The 24,779-nt window shown below is 46.9% G+C and overlaps 1 protein-coding gene across 2 annotated transcripts; it reads right to left on the bottom strand.

Moving 5' to 3' along the window:
- Window positions 1–7,928: 7,928 nt before the first annotated feature.
- On the bottom strand, window positions 7,929–21,921 carry NOP9 (NOP9 nucleolar protein). Of its 2 annotated transcripts, none has more exons than XM_077259292.1 (11): window positions 21,644–21,921; window positions 16,942–17,136; window positions 16,087–16,527; window positions 11,878–11,958; window positions 11,657–11,798; window positions 11,301–11,493; window positions 11,087–11,227; window positions 10,890–11,009; window positions 8,863–9,093; window positions 8,634–8,739; window positions 7,929–8,453 (listed from the first exon to the last, which is right to left on the bottom strand). In XM_077259292.1, the coding sequence occupies exons 2-11, from the start codon at window positions 17,117–17,119 to the stop codon at window positions 8,296–8,298; spliced, it is 1,791 nt and encodes a 596-aa protein (XP_077115407.1). In that variant the 5' UTR covers window positions 17,120–17,136; window positions 21,644–21,921; the 3' UTR covers window positions 7,929–8,295. The 2 variants fall into 2 exon arrangements, with proteins under 2 accessions (XP_077115407.1, XP_077115398.1); XM_077259283.1 differs by having other exon boundaries at window positions 21,636–21,878.
- Between the last annotated feature and the right edge of the window lie 2,858 nt (window positions 21,922–24,779).

The raw sequence follows: 24,779 nt of genomic DNA, 5'->3' as shown, positions 1-24,779 counted from the left end.
TTTTTACTTTTACGATGGTAACCAGGGTAAACATCGGGTTACTAAGCGCGGCCCTGCGCTTAGCAACCCGATGTTTACCCTGGTTACAAGCGAACGCATCGTTGGATCGGTGTCACACACACCGATCCAACGATGACAGCGGGAGATCCAGCGACGAAAGAAAGTTCCAAACGATCTGCTACGACGTACGATTCTCAGCAGGGTCCCTGATCGCTGCTGCGTGTCAGACACAGCGATATCGTATGGATATCGCTGGAACGTCACGGATCGTACCGTCGTAGTGACAAAAGTGCCACTGTGAGACAGTACCCTTAGTCAGAGCTGTCAGGACCAGATTCAACTCCCACGGGGCAAATTTTGCCTAATAATAGGTCTAGATACCTGAACCTTAAGGGTACTGGTAGAAAGACTCTGCTTTTTGCAGGAACTCTACGATAGACTAAATGGAACTTCCTCTTCCACTTTTGCTCCTGAGCTTGTTAGAAATTTTCTCCAGGTCTAACCATAAATCTTAGTGGTGGCTGCCTTCCTACTCTGGAGCAGGGTGGAAATTAAATTAGGAGAAAATCCTGCGTCTCTTAACAGTGCTCTCCAAAATTAAATACAAAGTTAAATACAGACTGGCTACTCGAGGGTGGTGCGCAGGTCCAAAAGCACCCATGGTTTGGTGACCAACATTACCCTTAACCAGGAAAACCAAGGCCTTCTGGGCCAGAAGGGAGCAATCAGTATAACTCTTGCCCTGTCCCTCCCTGATCTTCAGGACTGCTGGGATCAGAATTACTGATGGAAATGCAGAGGCAAGATAGTAATCCCAAGGAATCAAGAAGGAATCCAGTACCCGAGGACTGCCCCCTGGGATCTAGGGAACAAAAATATTTCACCCTCGTGTTCTGTCTGTTTCACAAACAGGTCTATGTCCAGGATGCCCAACATCCTCACAATCTGGTTGAAAACCAACTCATTCCAACACCCATTCTCCCTGTTTCAGCCAATTCTTGCTCAGAAAGTCTGCTCTGCAGTTTTCGTTGCCCTTTATGTGGAAAGCGGATAGTGAAAGATGATTCCCTGCTACTTAAAAAAAAGGCCTTGCCAACTCCATCACAGGCCAGGCTGGACCAGTTCCTCCCTGATGATTTATATAGGCCACCACCACACTATTGTCTGCAAGGATTCTTATCTGGTGACCTTGAAGGGGCAATAACAGGTTCCTTATAGTCTGCTCCACTGCTACTAGTTCCTCCACGTTCGATGAAACTACCTTTTCAGTCCTCTGCTCAGACCTCCTGGACTATGACGTCTCATAAACAAGCCCCCCCCCCCCCCCCCATCCCTTGGGGCTTGCGTCTGTGGTAACATGTAATTTTGACAGTTTTGGAACAACCATCCCCATTATGGATCTAACCGCTTTAATTAGCTTATCTGTCTCTTCTATAGGTAACCAGTGACGTCCTGCCATATACTTATCTGAGGACGAAGTTGAAGATGAAGATTCTAAAACACCATCATCAACCTCTAATTTGTCAGAGGTATCTGACACTCAGGAGACACCTCCTAGATTTCTTGCCTAGCCTATCCTTCCCTTCTCCTTGGGACAGGTATTTTAGGGAATTTTTAACCTTGCCCTCATAGTAGTTCTCAACTCAGAGGCAAAGACAGGGGACACGTTACACAATGTGTGTTCAATACAAGACTGACAAAGGATCTTCTCCCAGGAATGTGTCAACCCTTCATTATGTAGCACACTCCCTGTGCTTCGACTTTACTATGCATTTCTTCCCTTGACAATAGAATGGCAAAAAGCTGAACTTTTGCGAAGATCACTTACCATTCAGAGGTAATCAAGGGTACTGGATTTGGAGGAGGAATCATATCAGCTGATAGATCCCCTCTGGGTACTGAGGATTCATCCACCGTGCTGAAGCCACGACTGCTGCTCCTTCCATCCGAGCAGCCACTGCCACGTTGTTGCTGAGCTGTTTGAGGACTCCCCTGCTGCTGTAACTGCTCTTCTTGCTCCATACTGCCTGGAGGTACCGCCAGAGCAAAAGGAACCGCTCTTCTAATGAAGAGCACATCTCCAGCGCGAGTCATCAGGGCGCGCCTCCCTTTGCCTGCGCTACTGGAGACTCGCAATAGCCAGCAATCCAATGAGCATGGTGCCGCTGCTTATGCCCGCTCACTATTGAAGGCTCCTCCGGACACACTGTGGTGCTTCAGGTCCGCTGCAGTGGCCAAGGCAGGGAAGAGATCTATGCCTGAGGCAACCGGCCAGGCCTTGGAACAACCACTGACGCCGAGTCTTTTCTTCAGGTATGCCCTGATGCAAGGTTCCCCTGTCAAGGACAGGAAACCAACTGATGTGTGGGAAAGACACCACCTTTTCGCATGGACAGGAAACCTACAGGAAGGGTGGATCGTCTCAGTGGTGATGTCATAGGTGAGAGTAAAAAATAGAATTAGTTCTTACCGGTAATTCGGTTTCTAGGAACCTTCCACGACAGCCACTTCGGAGGTTGTCTTCCCCGCCCTAATAGGGGACAGAAACACAAAGAGGTTAAATACCCCTCCCCTTCCTGCACCGCCAGTGTTTTCCTGGACACAGTAGCATGTATAATTACCACAAAAGTGCAGGAATCATCCAATAAGAATATCAGATAGGGAGGAAAATTAGTGCTGTCGTGGAAGGTTCCTAGAAACCGAATTACCGGTAAGAACTAATTCTATTTTCTCTAGTCACCAAAAACGACAGCCACTTCGGAGTAGTACCAACAACTAATTTCTCTAGGGAGGGACCACAGCCTGCAGAACACGTCTGCCAAATGTTAAATCCCTATTGAAATTAAGCCGGTAATGTCTGGTGAACGTATGGATGGATGACCAGGTGGCGGCTCTGCAAATCTGCTCTGATGAGGCATTCCCCCTCTCTGCCCATGATGTTGCCATCGCTCGGGTAGAGTGTGCTTTTAGAGAGGCAGGTGGATCCAGTCCCTGAGATGAATATGCCAGACAAATAGACTGTTTGATCCATCTTGCAATAGTGTTTTTTGCCGCCTTCTTTCACTTGTTTCGTCCCGAGAACTGGATGAATACATTTTGATCAATTCGCCAGGCTTCAGTCTGTTGTAAGTAAGATAAGACCACCCTGCGAACATCCAAGGTGTGGAAGGCCTGTTCTTTAGGGTTGGAGGGGTTTGGGCAAAATGAAGGTAGTAGAATGTCCTGATCTCTGTGGAAATTCGAGACCACTTTAGGTAAAAAGGACCGGTCTAGTTTTAGTATAATGCTATCCGTAGTGACCGTTAGATAAGGCCTGTAACTCACCAATACGTCTAGCTGTAGTGATTGCAACTAGAAAGACTGTTTTCAAAGTTATGTTCTTTATGGTTATAGCATCCAGGGGTTCAAATGGACTCTGGGTTAGTGCGTTAAGTACTGTATTGAGGTCCCAGGAAGGCACCTTACTACGGAGCGTAGGACGAATTCTGGATGCTGCTGTCATAAATCGTTTGATCCAGCGGTGATTGGCTAAGCTGAAATCAAAAAAGCTACTAAGGGCCGATACTTGCACTTTGAGTGTGCTAGGGGTAAGGCCCATTTCCAAGCCCTTCTGTAAAAACTGTAAGATTTTTGCTATATCAGGATTTAAGGGGTCTGGAACTTCTGGGGAGCACCAGGACGTAATTTTTTTCCAGACCTTAGTATAGATGGCGTTGGTTACCGCTTTTCTGCTTTTTTGAAGGGTCTGAATTACGTCATCCGAGAGACCTTTAGCTTTTAAGATTGTGGCTTCAGTAGCCATGCTGCCAAGTTCAACCTGTTTAGGTCTGGATGTAGTAGGGGACCCTGGTGTAGGAGATCGAGCTTTTGAGGTAGAAGGCAGGGACCTTCCAGGGCCATATCTAACAGGGCGCCGTACCAACTCCTCCCGGGCCATAATGGGGCAATCAAAATTGTGGTCACTCCATCCGCTCTGATCTTTTGCAGAGTTTTCGCCAGCATGGGAATGGGAGGAAAAGCATATGCAAGGTTGAACTTCCACTGCTGTGAGAAGGCATCTATTCCCTGTGCCTTGTCTTTGTGATGAAGGGAGAAAAATGTTTCTACCTTCGCATTTTGCCTGTTGGCGAATAGATCCACCTCTGGAGTACCCCATTTTGAGGTTAGGGATTGAAACACTGTTTGGTCTAGGGACCACTCTCCTGGATGAACGTCTTTCCTGCTGAGGAAATCCGCCTGAGTGTTGTCTAACCCCCTCAGATGTACCGCTGTGACCGATAGAAGGTTTTTCTCTGCCCAGAAAAATATTCTTGCAGCTACTTCCTTCAGAGAGGCATACTTCGTTCCTCCCTGGTGTCGTAGATAGGCTACCGTGGTCATATTGTCTGAGTAAATACGAACGTGATGATTCTTGATCAGCGAAGATGACGCTTTTAGGGCTTCCTCTACAGCTTTTAGTTCCCTTAGATTCGAGGAGCTGCTGCTGATATTCGATGCCCATTGTCCCTGAAAGTGGAAACCATCTACCACTGCACCCCAGCCTCTTTTGCTGGCATCTGAGCTGAGTGTTTTTAGGGGAAGGTGATCCCAGCTGACTCCTCTCTGGAGATTTTGGTAATCTAGCCACCATTTTAGAGATGCTTTTACATGACCAGGGAGAGGAATCTTTTGACTCAATGGAATCTGTCGTCTCCTGGAATGTAGGAGTACGTAAGTCTGGAGAGCTCGTGTGTGAGCCTGGGCCCAGGACACTGATTGTATACATGCGGTCAGGGACCCTAGTACAGACATTGATTCTCTGAGGGTCGGTGTACGCTGGCCCCTGAATTTGGCTACTGTGCGGACAAGGTTGATTTGATGATCTTTGGGCAGAAAAGATGTTCTTACTTCCGAGTCCAGTAGCACCCCCAGAAATTTTCTCCTTGTGGAGGGACAGATCTCTGACTTCTCCAGATTTGGGATCCAACCCAGAGTTTGTAGTATCTCTAGGGTCTTTGATACGTCTGTTTCCAGACGGGGGGCAGATGGAGCCATAATCAGGACGTCGTCTAAGTACGGGACGATGCATATTCCTTGTTGACGGATGAAGATTATTGCTTCTGCCATAATTTTTGTGAAAACCCGTGGGGCTGATGAGATGCCAAAGGGGAGGACATTGAACTGGAAATGTTCGATCTGGTGACCCCTGGAGACTGCGAATCTGAGGAATTTCCGGTGCTCTGGGTGGATTGGCACATGGTAATACGCATCCCTCAGATCCACAGTCGCCATCATCCAATTTTGACCGATGAGGGGGATTGCTCATTTGACTGTCTCCATTTTGAATCTCCTGTACCGGACTGATTCGTTCAAGAGTTTCAAATTTATGATAATTCTGTTCTTCCCCGATGGCTTGGTTATCAGAAAAAGGCGTGAATAATGACCACGTCCTTCCTCCAATTTCGGTACCTGCGAGATCACATTTGACCGCAGTAATTTTTGTAGATCTTGTAACAAGGAGTTTTGGAGGTCTGGGTTTTGAAGGGAGGTTATCCTTAGGCATTGAGGGGGTTGTCTCACAAATTCTATTTTTAGTCCCTCTTGAACTGTACGAAGGACCCACCGATTTGTGGAGATGTTCTGCCACTTGGTGAAAAAACGTGAGAGTCGACCCCCGACCGGAGCACAGTCATTGCTTATCTGGGGTCTGTTGGGCCTGAGGGGCCAGGATATTTTTTCCCCTGCCTCCCTTGGGATAGCTCCACCTTCCCGTTTTGCCTTTTCCTCTCTGTGAAGACTGGTCACGGGAGGGACGAAAAAAGCGTTTTTTAGGAATCTTCTGCTCAGGGAGAGATTTCTTTTTATCTGCCGCCTTATCCAAAATGTCATCCAGAACGGGTCCAAACACATTATGACCCTGAAAGGGCATGCTACATAATTTGGACTTGGAGACAAAATCGCCTCCCCAGGATTTTATCCAAAGTGCTCTCCTGGATGAGTTAGAAAGGACGGCAGCTTTCGCGGCTACTCGGACCGATTCAGCAGAAGCATCAGCTAGGAATCCCGTTGCCTTCTGTAGCAAGGGTAGGGAGTCTAAAATCTCCTCTCTTGGGGTACCCTGTGTCAAGTGATCCTTAAGCTTGCGTAACCAGACAAATAGAGATCTGGCCACGCAAGTGGATGCTATATTGGACTTTAGTAAATTTGTGGAGGTGTCCCAGGACTTTTTTAACAAACTCTATTTTATGATCCATCGGATCCTTGAATTGCGAAGAGTCCTCAAATGGAAGGGCTGTTTTCTTAGTTACCCTGGACACTTGCACATCCACTTTCGGGGTTTCCCATAGAGAGTTATCCCCGTCCAATGGACACCGGTTTTTTAGCTCTGATGGCACAGTCAGACCCTTTTCAGGGAGGTCCCATTCATGAAGAATTAGATCTCGTAAATTCTTATGTACTGGAAACCCTTTTTGATCTTTGGGTTTCAGACCCTCAAACATCTCATCTTGTACTGTGAGTGTAACTTCTTCATCCTCTACCCCCATGGTGCCTCATACTAAACGGATTAGGTCACTCATGTCCTCAGAATTAAAGTAGTACTTTTTGTTTTCTGATTTAAGGGTGGGAGTTGAAGTGGAGCCTTCATTTTCCCAGTTATCTTCCGAACCCGAGGACTGGATTTCCTCTGAGTCTGGGTCGGATTCTACTGGGTCTTTTTTACTCTTCTTTGGAGGGGGTGGCTGAGGCACCGACATTTGTGAGAAGGTGGCCATAGAAGAACGGACCTCATCTTTAATGAGGGATCTAATGCTATCCAGCAGCGAGGGTTGTTCAGGACCTCATCCATACAAGATTGGCAGAGCTTTTTCCCGTATGTTAATGGGAGCTTGGTCGCACACACTTTACATTTGCGGCTTGATTTTCTAGGATCAGAAACCTTTTCTCCCTATAAGAGAGAGAAAGAGGGTTTGCTAAGCCACTTAAGGGTATATACTTATATATACATATATGCATATATGTATATACTGGATAGCTGGGCCCAGTAGGAGGGGGAACGCTGGCATCTGCAGATGCAGAGCAAGGGGGTCTGTCACCGTCCATGTCCGTCACGTAGTGTACAGTCAGACAGCTTACCTTGCTACCCGGATCTCTTATGAAGGATCGAAGGGCCAGCGTCATGGTGCTCCTCCCCCCCCCATTGCCCGATTGGGGTAGGGTCCTGGAACGCCCCCGAAACCGCTGCTGTATGGCGTGTTTGCTGCTTCGGACGCCATTGCCGGCCGGCACGTGCTCCCTGGAACGCACCTGAGTGAACCGGAAGTGACGCGCGTCAACCCGGAAGTGACCCAGCCGTCGGCCGGCCACAGACTCCGGGAAGCGCGCCACCTCCAGCGCTGCAGCCAGAGAGGAGGAAACCGGGGGGCTGCAGGAGGCCCCCGGTACGCACGTCACCGCCCCGCATTACCCCACGAAGGGAGCGCAGGAGGGGCGGGAAGGTCCCGAGTCCCTCCGAGGAGAGGAGACGGGAGCAGCGTTCTTTGAGGAGGGACGCCCGACCTCATGCTGCCCGGCTTTTGGTAAGTGGAGCTCCGGTCGCCGGCCACGGCAGCCCCTTCAGAATCTCTTCATGCCCCATAGGGGACAGGAAAACACTGGCGGTGCAGGAAGGGGAGGGGTATTTAACCTCTTTGTGTTCCTGTCCCCTATTAGGGCAGGGAAGACAACCTCCGAAGTGGCTGTCGTGGAAGGTGACTAGAGAAACAACAGTTTTCCTGACAGGAGTCGTGATCTCATCAGAATCTGTCAGTAGTGCACCCCTCAGGCTTTGAGCCTGTAACTTCAAGTGATCAGCTCTCAGCCTAGGAGTAAGATATCAGAAAATGGTTTTCACGTTTGGAATGTGCAATAAAGGGCCTCCTTTATGGGACTTAATAACAAAAATTGCACAATTTTGAAAGTTATAAAGTTTATAAAATGATCCATTTTAATACACAACTGACTTATGGGGAATGCTCCTATATACAGTCAAGAATGAAGATTTGGGGATTAGAAATGTCTGAATGAAATTCTGGATAAACCTGTAATAGTCCATAGTGGTGGTGTCCGCCCAATAACGTGCGGTGTGTAGAGCAGGAATTGTCTAAGCCCTCAATTAGGGATCTATACTGACTGGAGACGGCTACTGGGAAATTAACAAAGAACAGCCTCATCCCAAGACCCCAGATATTGTCCAAGAGGTCACCATGACTGACGGGCGAGAGGCAGCAACTCATGGACACCAAGGAAGGTTCCTCATGGCCGCTGCTCATCTTCTCCTCAGTCCTCCAGGATGTCGGCAAACATCTTGCGCCTCTTTTTTTCCACTTGCTGGTGCTCTTCCCAAACTTTCCGCCTCTTTACAAAGTGATATAGAGAAAAATTCCGGGCAATGTGATGTCCGATGGGGTCATTCTGCAGCTCCCGAAGTCTTATAACTGTCAAAAAGAAAGAAAAATAACATTATATGGAGAACAAAAGAATAAAGGTACAAAGTTCCAACTAATCTGCTACACTGACAGCAGAAACATATTAAAAAGTGGCAAAACTTTCTATCAGTCTGTGACCAAACTTTAAAAAACTGAACAAAGCCTTTTTGGGAAATAGGCAAGTCTCACCGAGCTTCTGAGCGATCTCCTCTTTCACTCCCATGGTGGAGGCATTCCATACACGGTCCAGCACCCGGCTTCCATACTTGTTACACGCCAGCTCCATACAGTGAGCCTGAGGTGGATAAATGTAAAAAGGAACGGAGTTAAGGAATTCCCGTCAAAAGAACAATAGGACATTACTGGACCCCAAACAAAAAAATTGGGAATAGGTTCTGAACAGTCAGTGTAAACGTACCTTTAACTTTCGTAGAATTTTCTTCTTCCGTTTTTTCGAAATGTTGGCGCCATCAAGAAGGACATCAAATATGTGGCTGCCGGCTGGGGTACAAGCTACCGTGTGGAGGTCCGCTTCAGTCATATTTTCTAGGCTGTGCAGCACTATAGTGGGATCTTCAAAATGGAGGAGGTGTTGTAGGAATATGGAGCCATGGTAGTTGACAGACTGCAGTTTCACATCCGGGTTATCCTGAAAAATATGTATAGTACTGCCCCTATAATAATGCTGCCTATGTACAAGAATATAACTACTAGAATACTGCCCCCTATTTACAAGAATATAACTACTATAATACTGCCCCTATGTACAAGAATATAACTACTATAATACTGCTCCTATGTACAAGAATATAGCTACTATAATACTGCCCCTATATAAGAATATAACTACTATAATACTGTCCCCTATGTACAAGAATATAACTACTATAATACTGCCCCTATGTACAAGAATATAACTACTATAATACTGCTCCTATGTACAAGAATATAACTACTATAATACTGCTCCTATGTACAAGAATATAACTACTATAATACTGCTCCTATGTACAAGAATATAACTACTAGAATACTGCCCCTTATGTACAAGAATATAACTACTATAATACTGCTCCTATGTACAAGAATATAGCTACTATAATACTGCCCCTATATAAGAATAACTACTATAATACTGTCCCCTATGTACAAGAATATAACTACTATAATACTGCCCCTATGTACAAGAATATAACTACTATAATACTGCCCCCTATGTACAAGAATATAACTACTATAATACTGCCCCTATACAAGAATATAACTACTATAATACTGTCCCCTATGTACAAGAATATAACTACTATAATACTACCCCTATCTACAAGAATATAACTACTATAATACAGCCCCTATGTACAGGAATATAACTACTAGAATGCTGCCCCTATGTACAAGAATATAACTACTAGAATACTGCCCGTATGTACAAGAATGTACCGTAACTACTATAATACTGCTCCCTATGTACAAGAATATAACTACTAGGATACTGCCCGTATGTACAAGAATGTACCGTAACTACTATAATACTGCTCCCTATGTACAAGAATATAACTACTAGGATACTGCCCGTATGTACAAGAATGTACCATAACTACTATAATACTGCCCCTATGTACAGGAATATAACTACTATAATACTGCCCCTATGTACAAGAATATAACTACTATAATACTGCTCCTATGTACAAGAATATAACTACTATAATACTGCTCCTATGTACAAGAATATAGCTACTATAATACTGCCCCTATATAAGAATATAACTACTATAATACTGTCCCCTATGTACAAGAATATAACTACTATAATACTGCCCCTATGTACAAGAATATAACTACTATAATACTGCCCCCTATGTACAAGAATATAACTACTATAATACTGCCCCTATACAAGAATATAACTACTATAATACTGTCCCCTATGTACAAGAATATAACTACTATAATACTACCCCTATCTACAAGAATATAACTACTATAATACTGCCCCTATACAAGAATATAACTACTATAATACTGTCCCCTATGTACAAGAATATAACTACTATAATACTACCCCTATCTACAAGAATATAACTACTATAATACTGCCCCTATACAAGAATATAACTACTATAATACTGCCCCTATGTACAAGAATATAACTACTATAATACTACCCCTATCTACAAGAATATAACTACTATAATACTGCCCCTATGTACAGGAATATAACTACTAGAATGCTGCCCCTATGTACAAGAATATAACTACTAGAATACTGCCCGTATGTACAAGAATGTACCGTAACTACTATAATACTGCTCCCTATGTACAAGAATATAACTACTAGGATACTGCCCGTATGTACAAGAATGTACCGTAACTACTATAATACTGCCCCCCTACAGTCATGTATTTTAATTGAAGAGATTAGTGAGGTATATGGAATTTTACTTTATGCTCAGAGGGTTCCTTGTCTTCCTCGATCTTGTAGTAAATTTCGTAGGTCAGTAGAGACAGGAATAGCGGTACACAGGAGATTTGGCGGGAGGTCGGGACGGCACAGTGGAAGGCCTGGAGGAGGTTGAGAATATTTATTTGCATTGTATGATATTAGAGTACAATGGTGCACAATTGAAGGGGGCACCTGCCTCCATGAGAAGGGTGACGAGCTCCGCCTGGTGACTCTCCAGTCTCTTGCAACCCTCCGCCAGGGTGGTGATGATCCCCATGTGACCTTTGGCCAAAACGTCCTCTATTCCTGGTGATAGCTCCTCAAAGAGCGCAGAGAACTGGCAAAATGACAGTCAGTGGTGGTCACTGTGATACTGTATCTGAAGGAAAGAACTAGGGGGCATTACTCACCACTTTCTTTTTTTGGATGGCACTGATCAGTCTTTGCACCGTATAGTTGGCGATGGGATGGGCAGACAGCTCCCTTAGCTGACCTTTAAACTGGGCTTTAAAGAGGCGATGCAGCTGCTTCTGTTCGGAAACTTCCAGAATTTTCTCAAAAAGGCGGCTGCTGGTCTCATCCTTCAGGAAAACTAGGAGAACGCTGAAAAAAAAGAAGGAAAAATAGGTCACTAGTGGTTTCCAAAACACCCTGGCTTTTCAAGGACAGAGTGTAAAAAGGAGAAGGAGCTGGAAGGCTGTACGACCAATAGAATACAGGATGGCAGCATTCTGCAGTCTTCCACCACCCCTCCCTCAGCCCTTACCGGCCATGCCCCGAGACCTCCCTGGAGGACAGGTAACCGATGACATCATCGCACAGCGCGGCACACGTTGATGGCGACTTCCGGTGTAGAACCACTAGAGCGGTCTGCATGCCCAGGCTGGCCAGTTCATGGGTGGCAAAGACTGGTGAGGGCACAGAGCGAGGGTCAGGCATGTCTCAGTGAAATAATTAATTGGTCATTAAGGGGCGATATGAACTCACCTCCGATGTCACCCTTAAATAATCCACTCATCTCCTGTAACTCCTGCAGGAAACTGGGCGGCACGTCAAACTCAGAGCGGACTGCAAGAGACAAGGGGGACATACAGACTAAGGGCTAGCTCACACTGGATCCGCTAATGACCCTCGGCTCCTACTCTGCTGTGAGTGTGAGCCGAGTGTCAGTGCTCTGATCCCCTCGCATCAGAGCATCGCAGCACAGCTGTGAAGGAAACGGAGGAAGTCATTGGTCCATCTCCTCCATTGTCGGCATCTGCAGCAATCGCACTGCACTCGGGTGACATCAGAGTAGTAGTATGGTGTGGTGGCCGTGAGCAGTACTGCAGCAAATCCATACAAGTGAATGGGAGAACTGGCACAGCGCCGTATATGGTGTGGTGGCCGTGAGCAGTACTGCAGCAAATCCATACAAGTGAATGGGAGAACTGGAACAGCGCCGTATATGGTGTGGTGGCCGTGAGCAGTACTGCAGCAAATCCATACAAGTGAATGGGAGAACTGGCACAGCGCCGTATATGGTGTGGTGGCTGTGAGCAGTACTGCAGCAAAGCCATACAAGTGAATGGGAGAACTGGCACAGCGCCGTATATGGTGTGGTGGCCGTGAGCAGTACTGCAGCAAATCCATACAAGTGAATGGGAGAACTGGCACAGCGCCGTATATGGTGTGGTGGCCGTGAGCAGTACTGCAGCAAATCCATACAAGTGAATGGGAGAACTGGCACAGCGCCGTATATGGTGTGGTGGCCGTGAGCAGTACTGCAGCAAATCCATACAAGTGAATGGGAGAACTGGCACAGCGCCGTATATGGTGTGGTGGCCGTGAGCAGTACTGCAGCAAAGCCATACAAGTGAATGGGAGAACTGGCACAGCGCCGTATATGGTGTAGTGAGGAAAAAAAAAGGCTTTGTTCCATCTTCTTAGATAAAATCTGCAAAATTTATTTAATCAATTAAAAATGACAAAAGGCATGCTCCAAGACCGCACCATGTGCACACAGAAACAGCAGGCGATGAGTTTCGATCACAAAAGCGATCTTTATCAAAGCTGCTATATGCAACAAATGACGGATATATATATACAGACTGAACCAATCCATTCAGAGTCACAAATCACATGACACATAAGGTCCTACAACATTGATTGTGAACAAGCAGAATATACAAAAACTAGATGGTGGCCCGATTCTAACGCATCGGGTATTCTAGAATATGCATGTCCACGTAGTATATTGCACAGCCCACGTAGTACATTGCCCAGTTACGTAGTATATTGCCCAGTGAAGTAGTATATTGCCCAGCCACGTAGTATTTAGTATAGTGCCCAGCGACGTAGTATTTTCCCCAGTGACATAGTATATTGCTCAGCGCTGTAGTATATTGCCCAGTCACGTAGTATATTGTCCAGTTATGTAGTATATTGCCCAGTGACGTAGTATACAGCACAAAGCCACGTAGTATATTGCACAGCAACGGAGTATATTGCCCAGCCACGTTTGTCACAGGTTTAAAAATAAAAAAGAAACATATACTCACCTTTCCGAGGGCTCCTTGTAGTCCACGGCCGCTTCCGGTCCCAGGGTCGGTCTGTGCGCAGGACCTGTGATGACGTCACGGTCACATGACCGTGTAGCGGTCACATGATCGTGACGTCACGTCAGGTCCTTGCCGCACAGGACTTGTGATGACGTCGCGGTCACATGACCGTGACGTCATGGCAGGTCCTGCTGCCATACCATCTTTGCCACCGCAAGCTGCAATGGAAGATGGCGGGCGGCGCGAGCGGCTCAGCGGACTAAAGAGGGTGAGTATAGCCGGTTTTTTTTTTTATTTATTATTTTTAACATTACATTTTGTACTATTGATGCCGCATAGGCAGCGTCAATAGTACAAAGTTGGGGACACACAGGGTTAATAGCGGCGATAACGGAGTGCGTTACCCGCGGCATAACGCGGTCCGTTACCGCCGGCATTAACCCTGTGTGAGCGGTGTATGCGGGCGCCGGCAGTGAGTGCGGGGAGTAAGCGGCCATTTTTTTCTGGACTGTGCGTGTCGCTGATTGGTCTCGGCAGCTGCCTGTCATGGCTGCCGCGACCAATCAGCGAACGAATAACCGTGACAGAAAGACGGAAGTACCCTTAGGCAATTATATAGTAGATGAGATAAAAACACTCCTACAAAAGACAATATACAAAGCAAATGAATAAAAGACACATTCATTGATAATGAAACCATTTCATTGTGTTTATTCAGACCGTCTGGAAATCTGGTGCCTAGGTAATAAATCCAGTAGGCTTCTCGGGTTAATAGTCGGTGTCTGACATCTCCACCACGTCGTGAGTTATTAACCCTCTCCAGTCCACATACTTGCAGTGAGGAAATGTTACCGGCGTGCCTCTGAACAAAATATTTTGCTACTGGAGATATATTATGGGAAAGGTTAGTGTCCGTACCATTAGAAATGGCATTTCAATGTCCAGCTATGCGAGTTTTTAGCTTTCTTATTGTGCAGCCTACATAGGCTAATTTACAGATGGTACAATCAATTTTATACACCACTGACTTAGTGTTACAATTAATAAAGCTCCTAATGTTGAATTTTTGAGTGATGTCATGATTATGAAAAAATGTGGTATTGATAGCTTGTTTGCATGTTTTGCAGTTTGTTGCTCCACATTTATAGCTTCCCTTTGTGCTCACCGTGTCTCCCGAGCAGTACGGGATGTCTACATGCTAGGAGACTAAACGTTCCCTAGAGTGGGGGCCTTTCTTGCTACTATATTGCCTCCACTTTGTAATATCAAGGCAAGTGTGGGATCCTCATGCAAAATTGGAAGGAATTTTTGGATGATATTTCTGATTAAATAAAATTGAGAACTATAGTGCAAACATAAAAAAGGTTTACGAACAGCAGAGTCATCAGTTATATTGTTAGAATTATGAGAGGAAATCAAATCCTCATGATTTTTGGTTACCACTCTATTTAGCATGTAGACATCCCGTACTGCTCGGGAGACACGGTGAGCACAAGGGGTAGCTAGAAATGTGGAGCAACAAACTGCAAAACATGCAAACAAGCTATCAATACCACATTTTTTCATAAGCATGACAACACTCAAAAATTCAACATTAGGAGCTTTATTAATTGTAACACTAAGTCAGTGGTGTATAAAATTGATTGTACCATCTGTAAATTAGCCTATGTAGGCTGCACAATAAGAAAGTTATGAACTCGCATAGCTGGACATTGAAATGCCATTTCTAATGGTACGGACACTAACCTTTCCCATAATATATCTCCAGTAGCAAAATATTTCGTTCAGAGGCACGCCGGTAACATTTCCTCACTGCAAGTATGTGGACTGGAGAGGGTTAATAACTCACGACGTGGTGGAGATGTCAGACGCCAACTATTAACCCGAGAAGCCTACTGGATTTATTACCTAGGCACCAGATTTCCAGACGGTCTGAATAAACGCAATGAAATGGTTTCATTATCAATGAATGTGTCTTTTATTCATTTGCTTTGTATATTGTCTTTTGTAGGAGTGCTTTTAATCTCATTCTTGTATATTCTGCTTGATCACAATCAATGTTGTAGGACCTTATGTGTCATGTGATTTGTGACTCTGAATGGATTGGTTCAGTCTGTATATATATATCCGTCATTTGTTGCATATAGCAGCTTTGATAAAGATCGCTTTTGCGATCGAAACGCGTCTCCTGCTGTTTCTGTGTGCACATGGTGCGGTCTTGGAGCATGCCTTTTGTCATTTTTATTTGATGAAATACATTTTGAAGATTTTATCTAAGGAGCGGGAACAAAGCCTTTTTTTCTCTTTGCTATATATCGTCTCATCAGGACGGAGTTCCCGTGCACCTGGAAGGTGGTGAGATGGCTTTATTTTCTTTTTGACTTCATATGGTGTGGTGGCCGTGAGCAGTACTGCAGCAATCCATACAAGTGAATGGGAGAACTGGCACAGCGCCGTATATGGTGTGGTGGCCGTGAGCAGTACTGCAGCAAATCCATACAAGTAACTGTATGGTGTTTTGGAACTAAAGCCTTGTTACTTTGCATTTCCTTATTTCCGATACCTCTGCTTGCTGAGAACCTCAGATCATAACTTAAGAGCAGTTTGGAGGAAGAACATTGTAACCCTAAAAAAATAAATAAATAAAAATATCTACCTGTGGACCCTTGACCAGCTTTCTTGTGGTCCTTGCTGAGGATGGTTCCGCTCAGCACCTGGAACAGAGTGCGTACGATGAAGCTGCCGTGTGTGTTCTGGTTGTAAGACAGGAACTTGCACTTCACTTCTGCGCAGAGGCTCAGAATTAGATCGTCCAGGCTGCTGCAGGGATCACTCCCATCTTCCTCCTCATCGTCTTCCTCCTCCTCAGCTCCCTGAAGCCGCTCGTACTGGAGGAGAGCGGTCTCAACCACGTGTGATCCGGTACGGTGCCAACATATGGCCTGCCAGCTATTGCTCAGAACGTGCAGAAATTGGCACAGCTGGGCAGACGACGCGAGCGCCAGCAGCTTCTGCAGGGTGATGCTCCCAGCAGCGTCGGCTGCCACCGCCCGCTCGTTCCCCTTCACCTCCTTGAAGACGTTCCGGACGAAAAGAGCTGCGAGGAGATGGAGAAAATGCAACTGAATCCCGACATCCTGTATCAGTACCTCGCAAGGTGCAAGACTGCTGCTTGCTGGCAGTGAATGGAAATTAATACTATGCACAGCTGGGGGTTTGTGACAATCACATCGGCAGCGCTATCCCTACAGTGCTGACGGCGAGGGATTATTTCCATGTCTATTATGGACTCCGGGAGGAAGAGAAAGAAATGTGTTCAAATAATAGAATCCCTGGCAATGATGACATCACGTCCATCCATCAAGTGACCGCTGCAGCCAATTACAGCTACAGATACAGATACTACTACGTGCAAACGTCATGGCTGAGGCCAGTGACTGGCTGCAGCGGTGATGTGATGGATGGACCACAGAAGTGGAGGTGGTTTGCATTAGTTATTTGTGCTTCTTACCCCGATTTTCTTCCGAATCAAAGTCTTGCTCCAGAGTTTCCTTCACTCGTCGGAAATATTCCACAAATTTGGGGTCCAGGGCAGGGGCCAGACTCTCCTCCGCCTTTTTTGACTCCCAGCTCCTCTTGTCGCTGCGAGGTCTTTTCCGTTCAGTACGTTTCTTCCGCTCTGCGTCCATTGTTTATTCTCGTCTCCCTAAAAAATGAAAAGGCAAGAAATTGGGAAAACTCTGCACCCTGTGAGGCGGCTCAGGATCATCCGGTGGGAAGGACAGCTTGTGCGTGTCCGGATGCGGGGAGGGGGGGGGGGGGGGAGGGCTTGTGTCACACTGCCGAAAGCAGAGACTGGAGCCAAACTCCGATCACAGCTGTTTAACCATCTCAGGGCCACCTTCGGTGCGTGTTACACTTCTCGTGTATTGGCAGAGCAGACAGAACCACTGAAGGTCGCTGCCATCTGTGTCCTCCCGGGAGATGATCCATATCACTACAAACAAGCACCAAGGTCTCAGAATACAGACGACACAAGGCTCAAGTCCCCGAGAGAAGAAAAGGCGAGAAAGCAGGGAAAATAATGAAGAATATAAAATTATATACATTCAAATAAAGAAAACCCCCGATACAAGAATGTGCACACAGAATAATCACACTCCTTCTTGTGTCTGGAAATTTCCAATCAGTGAAGGCACAACATTATTTCACCCCAAGTGTAAAGAAATGTGAACATTTCTAACCAGTAAAATATACAACCCCTGGCAAAACTTATGGAATCACCGGCCTTGGAGGATGTTCATTCAGTTGTTTAATTTTGTAGAAAAAAAGCAGATCACAGACATGTACAAAACTAAAGTCATCTCAAATGGCAACTTTCTGGCTTTAAGAAACACTAAAAGAAATCAAGAACAAAAAATGTGGTAGTCAGTAATGGTTACTTTTTTTAACCAAGCATAGGGAAAAAATTATGGAATCACTCAATTCTGAGGAAAAAAATTATGGAATCGCCCTGTAAATTTTCATTCCCAAAACTAACACCTGCATCAAATTAGATCTGCTGGTTAGTCTGCATCTAAAAAGGAGTGATCACACCTTGGAGAGCTGTTGCACCAAGTGAACTGACATGAATCATGGGTCCAACACAAGAGATGTCAATTGAAACAAAGGAGAGGATTATCAAACTCTTAAAAGAGGGGAAATCATCATACAATGTTGCAAAAGATGTTGGTTGTTCACAGTCAGCTGTGTCTAAAATCTGGACCAAATACAAACAACATGGGAAGGTTGTTAAAGGCAAACATACTGGTAGACCAAGGAAGACATCAAAGCGTCAAGACAGGAAACTTAAAGCAATATGTCTCCAAAACAGGAAATGCACAACAAAACAAATGAGGAATGAATAGGAGGAAACTGGAGTCAACGTCTGTGACCGAACTGTAAGAAACCGCCTGAAGGAAATGGGATTTACATACAGAAAAGCTAAACGAAAGCCATCATTAATACCTAGACAGAAAAATACAAGGTTACAATGGGCTAAGGAAAAGCAATTGTGGACTGTGGATGACTGGATGAAAGTCATATTCAGTGATGAATCACGAATCTGCACGGGGCAAGGTGATGATGCTGGAACTTTTGTTTGGTGCCGTTCCAATGAGATTTATAAAGATGACTGCCTGAAGAGAACATACAAATTTCAACAGTCATTGATGATATGGCCTGCATGTCAGGTAAAGGCACTGGGGAAATGGCTGTCTTTACATCTTCAATAAATGCACAAGTGTATGTTAATATTTTGGACACTTTTCTTATCCCATCAATTGAAAGGATGTTTGGGGATGATGAAATCATTTTTAAAGATGATAATGCATCCTGCCATAGAGCAAAAACTGTGCAAACATTCCTTGAAAAAAGACACATAAGGTCAATGTCATGGCCTGCAAATAGTCCGGATCTCAATCCAATTGAAAATCTTTGGTTGAAGTTGAAGAAAATGGTCCATGACAAGGCTCCAACCTGCAAAGCTGATCTGGCAACAGCAATCAGAGAAAGTTGGAGCCAGATTGATGAAGAGTATTGTTTGACACTCATTAAGGCCTGTTTCACACGTCAGTGGCTCCGGTACGTGTGGTGACAGTTTTCTCAAGTACCGGAGACACTGACTCACGTAGACACATTAAAATCAATGTGTCTCTGCACATGTCAGCGTGTTTTCACGGACCGTGTGTCCGTTTGAAAAACACGGAGACATGTCAGTGTTCGTGGGAGCGCACGGATCACATTAAAGTCAATGGGTCCGTGTAAACACGTACCGCACACGGATGCTGTCCGTGTGCCGACTGAGTACCACACGGACCGTGCAGGAGACAGCGCTACAGTAAGCGCTGTCCCCCCAGCGTGTGGCGCTGAAGCCGCCATTCATTTCTTCTACCCAGCAGCGTTCGCTGGAGAGAAGGAATGAAAAATCAATGTTTGATTTTTGATGCTGAGAGGAAGCATCGAGGGAGCTGGGTGAGTATTTTAATGCCAGCGGGCGGGCGCACAGGGGGTGGGAGGCGGCAGGTGACAAGGATCTTTATTATAAACACAAAATTAATAAAAAAACCTTGATTTTTCATTCCTTCTCTCCAGCGAACGCTGCTGGGGAGAAGGGATGAAGGCTGGCTTCAGCACCACACGCTGGGGGGACAGCGCTTACTGTAGCGCTGTCTCCTGCATGATCCGTGTGGTACTCAGTCGGCACACAGCTGCCGCACATGTGCCACACTGATGTGCCACGTGAGCTCACGGATACGGATAACTCCGGTACCGATTTTTCCGGTACCGGAATTATCTGGACGTGTGAGACTGGCCTAAGTCCATACCTCAGAGACTGCAAGCTGTTATAAAAGCCAGAGGTGTGCAACAAAATACTAGTGATGTTTTTTTGTTTGTTTGTTTTTCATGATTCCATAATTCTTTCCTCAGAATTGAGTGATTCCATAATTTTCCCTATGCTTGGTTAAAAAAGGAACCATTATTGACTACCACATTTTTTGTTCTTGATTTCTTTTAGTGTTTCTTAAAGCCAGAAAGTTGCCATTTTAAATGACTTCAGTTTTGTGCCACGTCTGTGATCTGCTTTTTCTACAAAATTAAACAACTGAATGAACATCCTCCAAGGCCGGTGATTCCATAATTTTTGCCAGGGGTTGTACAATAAATAAACCTTCTGAGGACAGAGGCGCCGAGGTCACACCGCCGGGGGGATAATCAGCCTCTCAGGTCATGCCTACCGCACAACAAACGTAAGAAAGCAACCCCCTCTCCCCCCCAAGAGAAAATACAGCAGAATTGCAGGATTATGCCACTTTATCGCATTTGCAATTTAATTTTCTCCTTTTTCAGGTAACGGGAACGGTGACATTCAAAACTGCAAAAAACAACGTGGGGGGAGGGAAGAGGAAAGGGGGGTGAGGGAAGAGGAAAGGGGGGTGAGGGAAGAGGAAAGGGGGGTGAGGGAAGAGGAAAGGGGGGTGAGGGAAGAGGAAAGGGGGAGGAGGGAAGAGGAAAGGGGGAGGAGGGAAGAGGAAAGGGGGAGGAGGGAAGAGGAAAGGGGGGTGAGGGAAGAGGAAAGGGGGGTGAGGGAAGAGGAAAGGGGGGTGGAAAGGGGGGTGAGGGAAGAGGAAAGGGGGGTGAGGGAAGAGGAAAGGGGGAGGAGGGAAGAGGAAAGGGGGAGGAGGGAAGAGGAAAGGGGGGTGAGGGAAGAGGAAAGGGGGAGGAGGGAAGAGGAAAGGGGGAGGAGGGAAGAGGAAAGGGGGAGGAGGGAAGAGGAAAGGGGGAGGAGGGAAGAGGAAAGGGGGAGGAGGGAAGAGGAAAGGGGGAGGAGGGAAGAGGAAAGGGGGGTGAGGGAAGAGGAAAGGGGGAGGAGGGAAGAGGAAAGGGGGAGGAGGGAAGAGGAAAGGGGGAGGAGGGAAGAGAAAAGGGGGAGGAGGGAAGAGGAAAGGGGGAGGAGGGAAGAGGAAAGGGGGAGGAGGGAAGAGGAAAGGGGGAGGAGGGAAGAGGAAAGGGGGGTGAGGGAAGAGGAAAGGGGGAGGAGGGAAGAGGAAAGGGGGAGGAGGGAAGAGGAAAGGGGGAGGAGGGAAGAGGAAAGGGGGAGGAGGGAAGAGGAAAGGGGGAGGAGGGAAGAGGAAAGGGGGGTGAGGGAAGAGGAAAGGGGGAGGAGGGAAGAGGAAAGGGGGAGGAGGGAAGAGGAAAGGGGGAGGAGGGAAGAGAAAAGGGGGAGGAGGGAAGAGAAAAGGGGGAGGAGGGAAGAGGAAAGGGGGAGGAGGGAAGAGGAAAGGGGGGTGAGGGAAGAGGAAAGGGGGGTGAGGGAAGAGGAAAGGGGGAGGAGGGAAGAGGAAAGGGGGAGGAGGGAAGAGGAAAGGGGGAGGAGGGAAGAGGAAAGGGGGAGGAGGGAAGAGGAAAGGGGGAGGAGGGAAGAGGAAAGGGGGAGGAGGGAAGAGGAAAGGGGGAGGAGGGAAGAGGAAAGGGGGGAGGGAAGAGGAAAGGGGGAGGAGGGAAGAGGAAAGGGGGAAGGGAAGAGGAAAGGGGGGAAGGGAAGAGGAAAGGGGGGAAGGGAAGAGGAAAGGGAGGGGTGATAGAGAAAAGGAAAGAGGGGGAGAGGAAAGCAACAAGAAAAGATGTGAAGAGGTTAACGCCACCAGCGCTGACACCGAACCATACCAACTCACTGCTGGTGAAGGGGCGACGTCCTATGTTTATACGTCAGCTGCCATCACCCGCCGGCCGCACACAGGAACACATCACCATTACCTCCCGTATCTCATGCACACGTGCTCTCGGCGCCAGCTGATGACGTCACCCCTTTTAGACGCGTCCAGGAGTGGATCGCGCAGTGATTACGCTGCCTGTTAGAGCTGAATGATGACGTCACAAGCCGTCGTAAGAAAGACAGCGATGCCGTACATTGTGTTCTCAGTATTCGTTCCTTTTTGCCATTGCCCGGAATGTCCTGTCGCGCCCCCAGCGGGCACACGGGGCACTGTATTGTGCTGCACTCCTGCACTGCGTGCTAGAGGTTCCATTGGGAGGGCGGGGAGCGCGGGGCTGCGGCCTCCGGAGGTTTTCTATTTCTCAAAAGATTGGAACGTCCAGGTGGTTTATGGTGTAATAGGAAAAATACAGTACATTTATTACAGCTTTTAATCACCAGAGGAGCAGAGAGGTGGACGGTCACTAAGGACGACCAGGCGGTTGGTGCGCACTGTATCCACTGCTGGGACTGGTATGAGATAATCGTGTCATACACTCTATTGAGCCATCGCGTTATGGGATTAGCTACACAGCTCAGCAGATTGTACCACGCAGGACGGGATTAGATACACAGCTCAGCAGATTGTACCACGCAGGACGGGATTAGATACACAGCTCAGCAGATTGTACCACGCAGGACGGGATTAGATACACAGCTCAGCAGATTGTACCACGCAGGACGGGATTAGATACACAGCTCAGCAGATTGTACCACGCAGGACGGGATTAGATACACGGCTCAGCAGATTGTACCACGCAGGACGGGATTAGATACACAGCTCAGCAGATTGTACCACGCAGGACGGGATTAGATACACAGCTCAGCAGATTGTACCACGCAGGACGGGATTAGATACACGGCTCAGCAGATTGTACCACGCAGGACGGGATTAGATACACGGCTCAGCAGATTGTACCACGCAGGACGGGATTAGATACACAGCTCAGCAGATTGTACCACGCAGGACGGGATTAGCTACACAGCTCAGCAGATTGTACCACGCAGGACGGGATTAGATACACGGCTCAGCAGATTGTACCACGCAGGACGGGATTAGATACACGGCTCAGCAGATTGTACCACGCAGGACGGGATTAGATACACAGCTCAGCAGATTGTACCACGCAGGACGGGATTAGATACACAGCTCAGCAGATTGTACCACGCAGGACGGGATTAGATACACAGCTCAGCAGATTGTACCACGCAGGACGGGATTAGATACACAGCTCAGCAGATTGTACCACGCAGGACGGGATTAGATACACAGCTCAGCAGATTGTACCACGCAGGACGGGATTAGATACACGGCTCGGCAGATTGTACCACGCAGGATGGGATTAGCTACACAGCTCAGGAGATTGTACCACGCAGGACGGGATTAGATACACAGCTCAGGAGATTGTACCACGCAGGATGGGATTAGCTACACAGCTCAGCAGATTGTACCACGCAGGACGGGATTAGATACACAGCTCAGCAGATTGTACCACGCAGGACGGGATTAGATACACAGCTCAGCAGATTGTACCACGCAGGACGGGATTAGATACACGGCTCGGCAGATTGTACCACGCAGGATGGGATTAGCTACACAGCTCAGGAGATTGTACCACGCAGGACGGGATTAGATACACAGCTCAGGAGATTGTACCACGCAGGATGGGATTAGCTACACAGCTCAGCAGATTGTACCACGCAGGACGGGATTAGATACACAGCTCAGCAGATTGTACCACGCAGGACGGGATTAGATACACAGCTCAGCAGATTGTACCACGCAGGACGGGATTAGATACACAGCTCAGCAGATTGTACCACGCAGGACGGGATTAGATACACAGCTCAGCAGATTGTACCACGCAGGACGGGATTAGCTACACAGCTCAGCAGATTGTACCACGCAGGACGGGATTAGCTACACAGCTCAGCAGATTGTACCACGCAGGACGGGATTAGATACACAGCTCAGGAGATTGTACCACGCAGGATGGGATTAGCTACACAGCTCAGCAGATTGTACCACGCAGGACGGGATTAGCTACACAGCTCAGCAGATTGTACCACGCAGGACGGGATTAGATACACGGCTCAGCAGATTGTACCACGCAGGACGGGATTAGATACACAGCTCAGGAGATTGTACCACGCAGGATGGGATTAGCTACACAGCTCAGCAGATTGTACCACGCAGGACGGGATTAGCTACGCAACTCAGCAGATTGTACCACGCAGGACGGGATTAGATACACAGCTCAGCAGATTGTACCACGCAGGACGGGATTAGATACACAGCTCAGCAGATTGTACCACGCAGGACGGGATTAGCTACACAGCTCAGCAGATTGTACCACGCAGGACGGGATTAGATACACAGCTCAGCAGATTGTACCACGTAGGACGGGATTAGCTACACAACTCAGCAGATTGTACCACGCAGGACGGGATTAGATACACAGCTCAGCAGATTGTACCACGCAGGACGGGATTAGATACACAGCTCAGCAGATTGTACCACGCAGGAAGGGATTAGATACGTGGCTCAGCAGAGTGTACCACATGGGATTAGATACACTGCATCACTCAGAATGGGCAATAATAATAATATGTAACAGTGAACCAAGAGCATCATCTGGGGAGGAACATCACACAGAGACAGCTAGGATTTATACATAGAATGTAAAGCTACACATGAAGGTTATAAATGATAAAAATAGGTGCACAAAGAGGTACTTAGCCTTTCCTTGGTATTAAAATGCCCCCCCCCCCAAAAAAAAAAACAAAAAAAACCAAAGTCCCCCTACAATTAATAACAAGCAATGGCGGCTAGGCCGACAGAGCTGTGGGCTGATATTAACAGGCTAGGAAGGAGCCATGGATAGTGGCCAGCCACAGCCTAAGGGCTCATTTCCACTGGCGAGGAAAACGGACGAGTGCAATCCGATAAAAAATCGGATTGCACTCGGACCAATGTTATTCAATAGGTGTCTTTTCATTTGCGATTTTTTTCTCAGCCGAAATCGGACTGAGAAAAAAATCGCAGCATGCTGCGA

This window comes from Ranitomeya variabilis, chromosome 1 (genome assembly GCF_051348905.1).
Source record: "Ranitomeya variabilis isolate aRanVar5 chromosome 1, aRanVar5.hap1, whole genome shotgun sequence".
NCBI classification, from domain to species: Eukaryota; Metazoa; Chordata; class Amphibia; order Anura; family Dendrobatidae; genus Ranitomeya; species Ranitomeya variabilis.
The sequence above is the reverse complement of the archived record's forward strand: the minus strand, read 5'-3'. Positions and strand labels throughout refer to the sequence as shown.

Coding starts and splice junctions, on each gene's coding strand:
- NOP9 (XM_077259292.1), bottom strand. CDS start 17,119: ATGGACGCAGAGCGGAAGAAACGTACTGAACGGAAAAGACCTCGCAGC. Junction 11,494..11,656: donor GAGGTCTCGGGGCATGGCCG/GTAAGGGCTGAG, acceptor CTTTTTTTTCAG/CGTTCTCCTAGTTTTCCTGA. Junction 9,094..10,889: donor AGGAACCCTCTGAGCATAAA/GTAAAATTCCAT, acceptor CATATTTTTCAG/GATAACCCGGATGTGAAACT.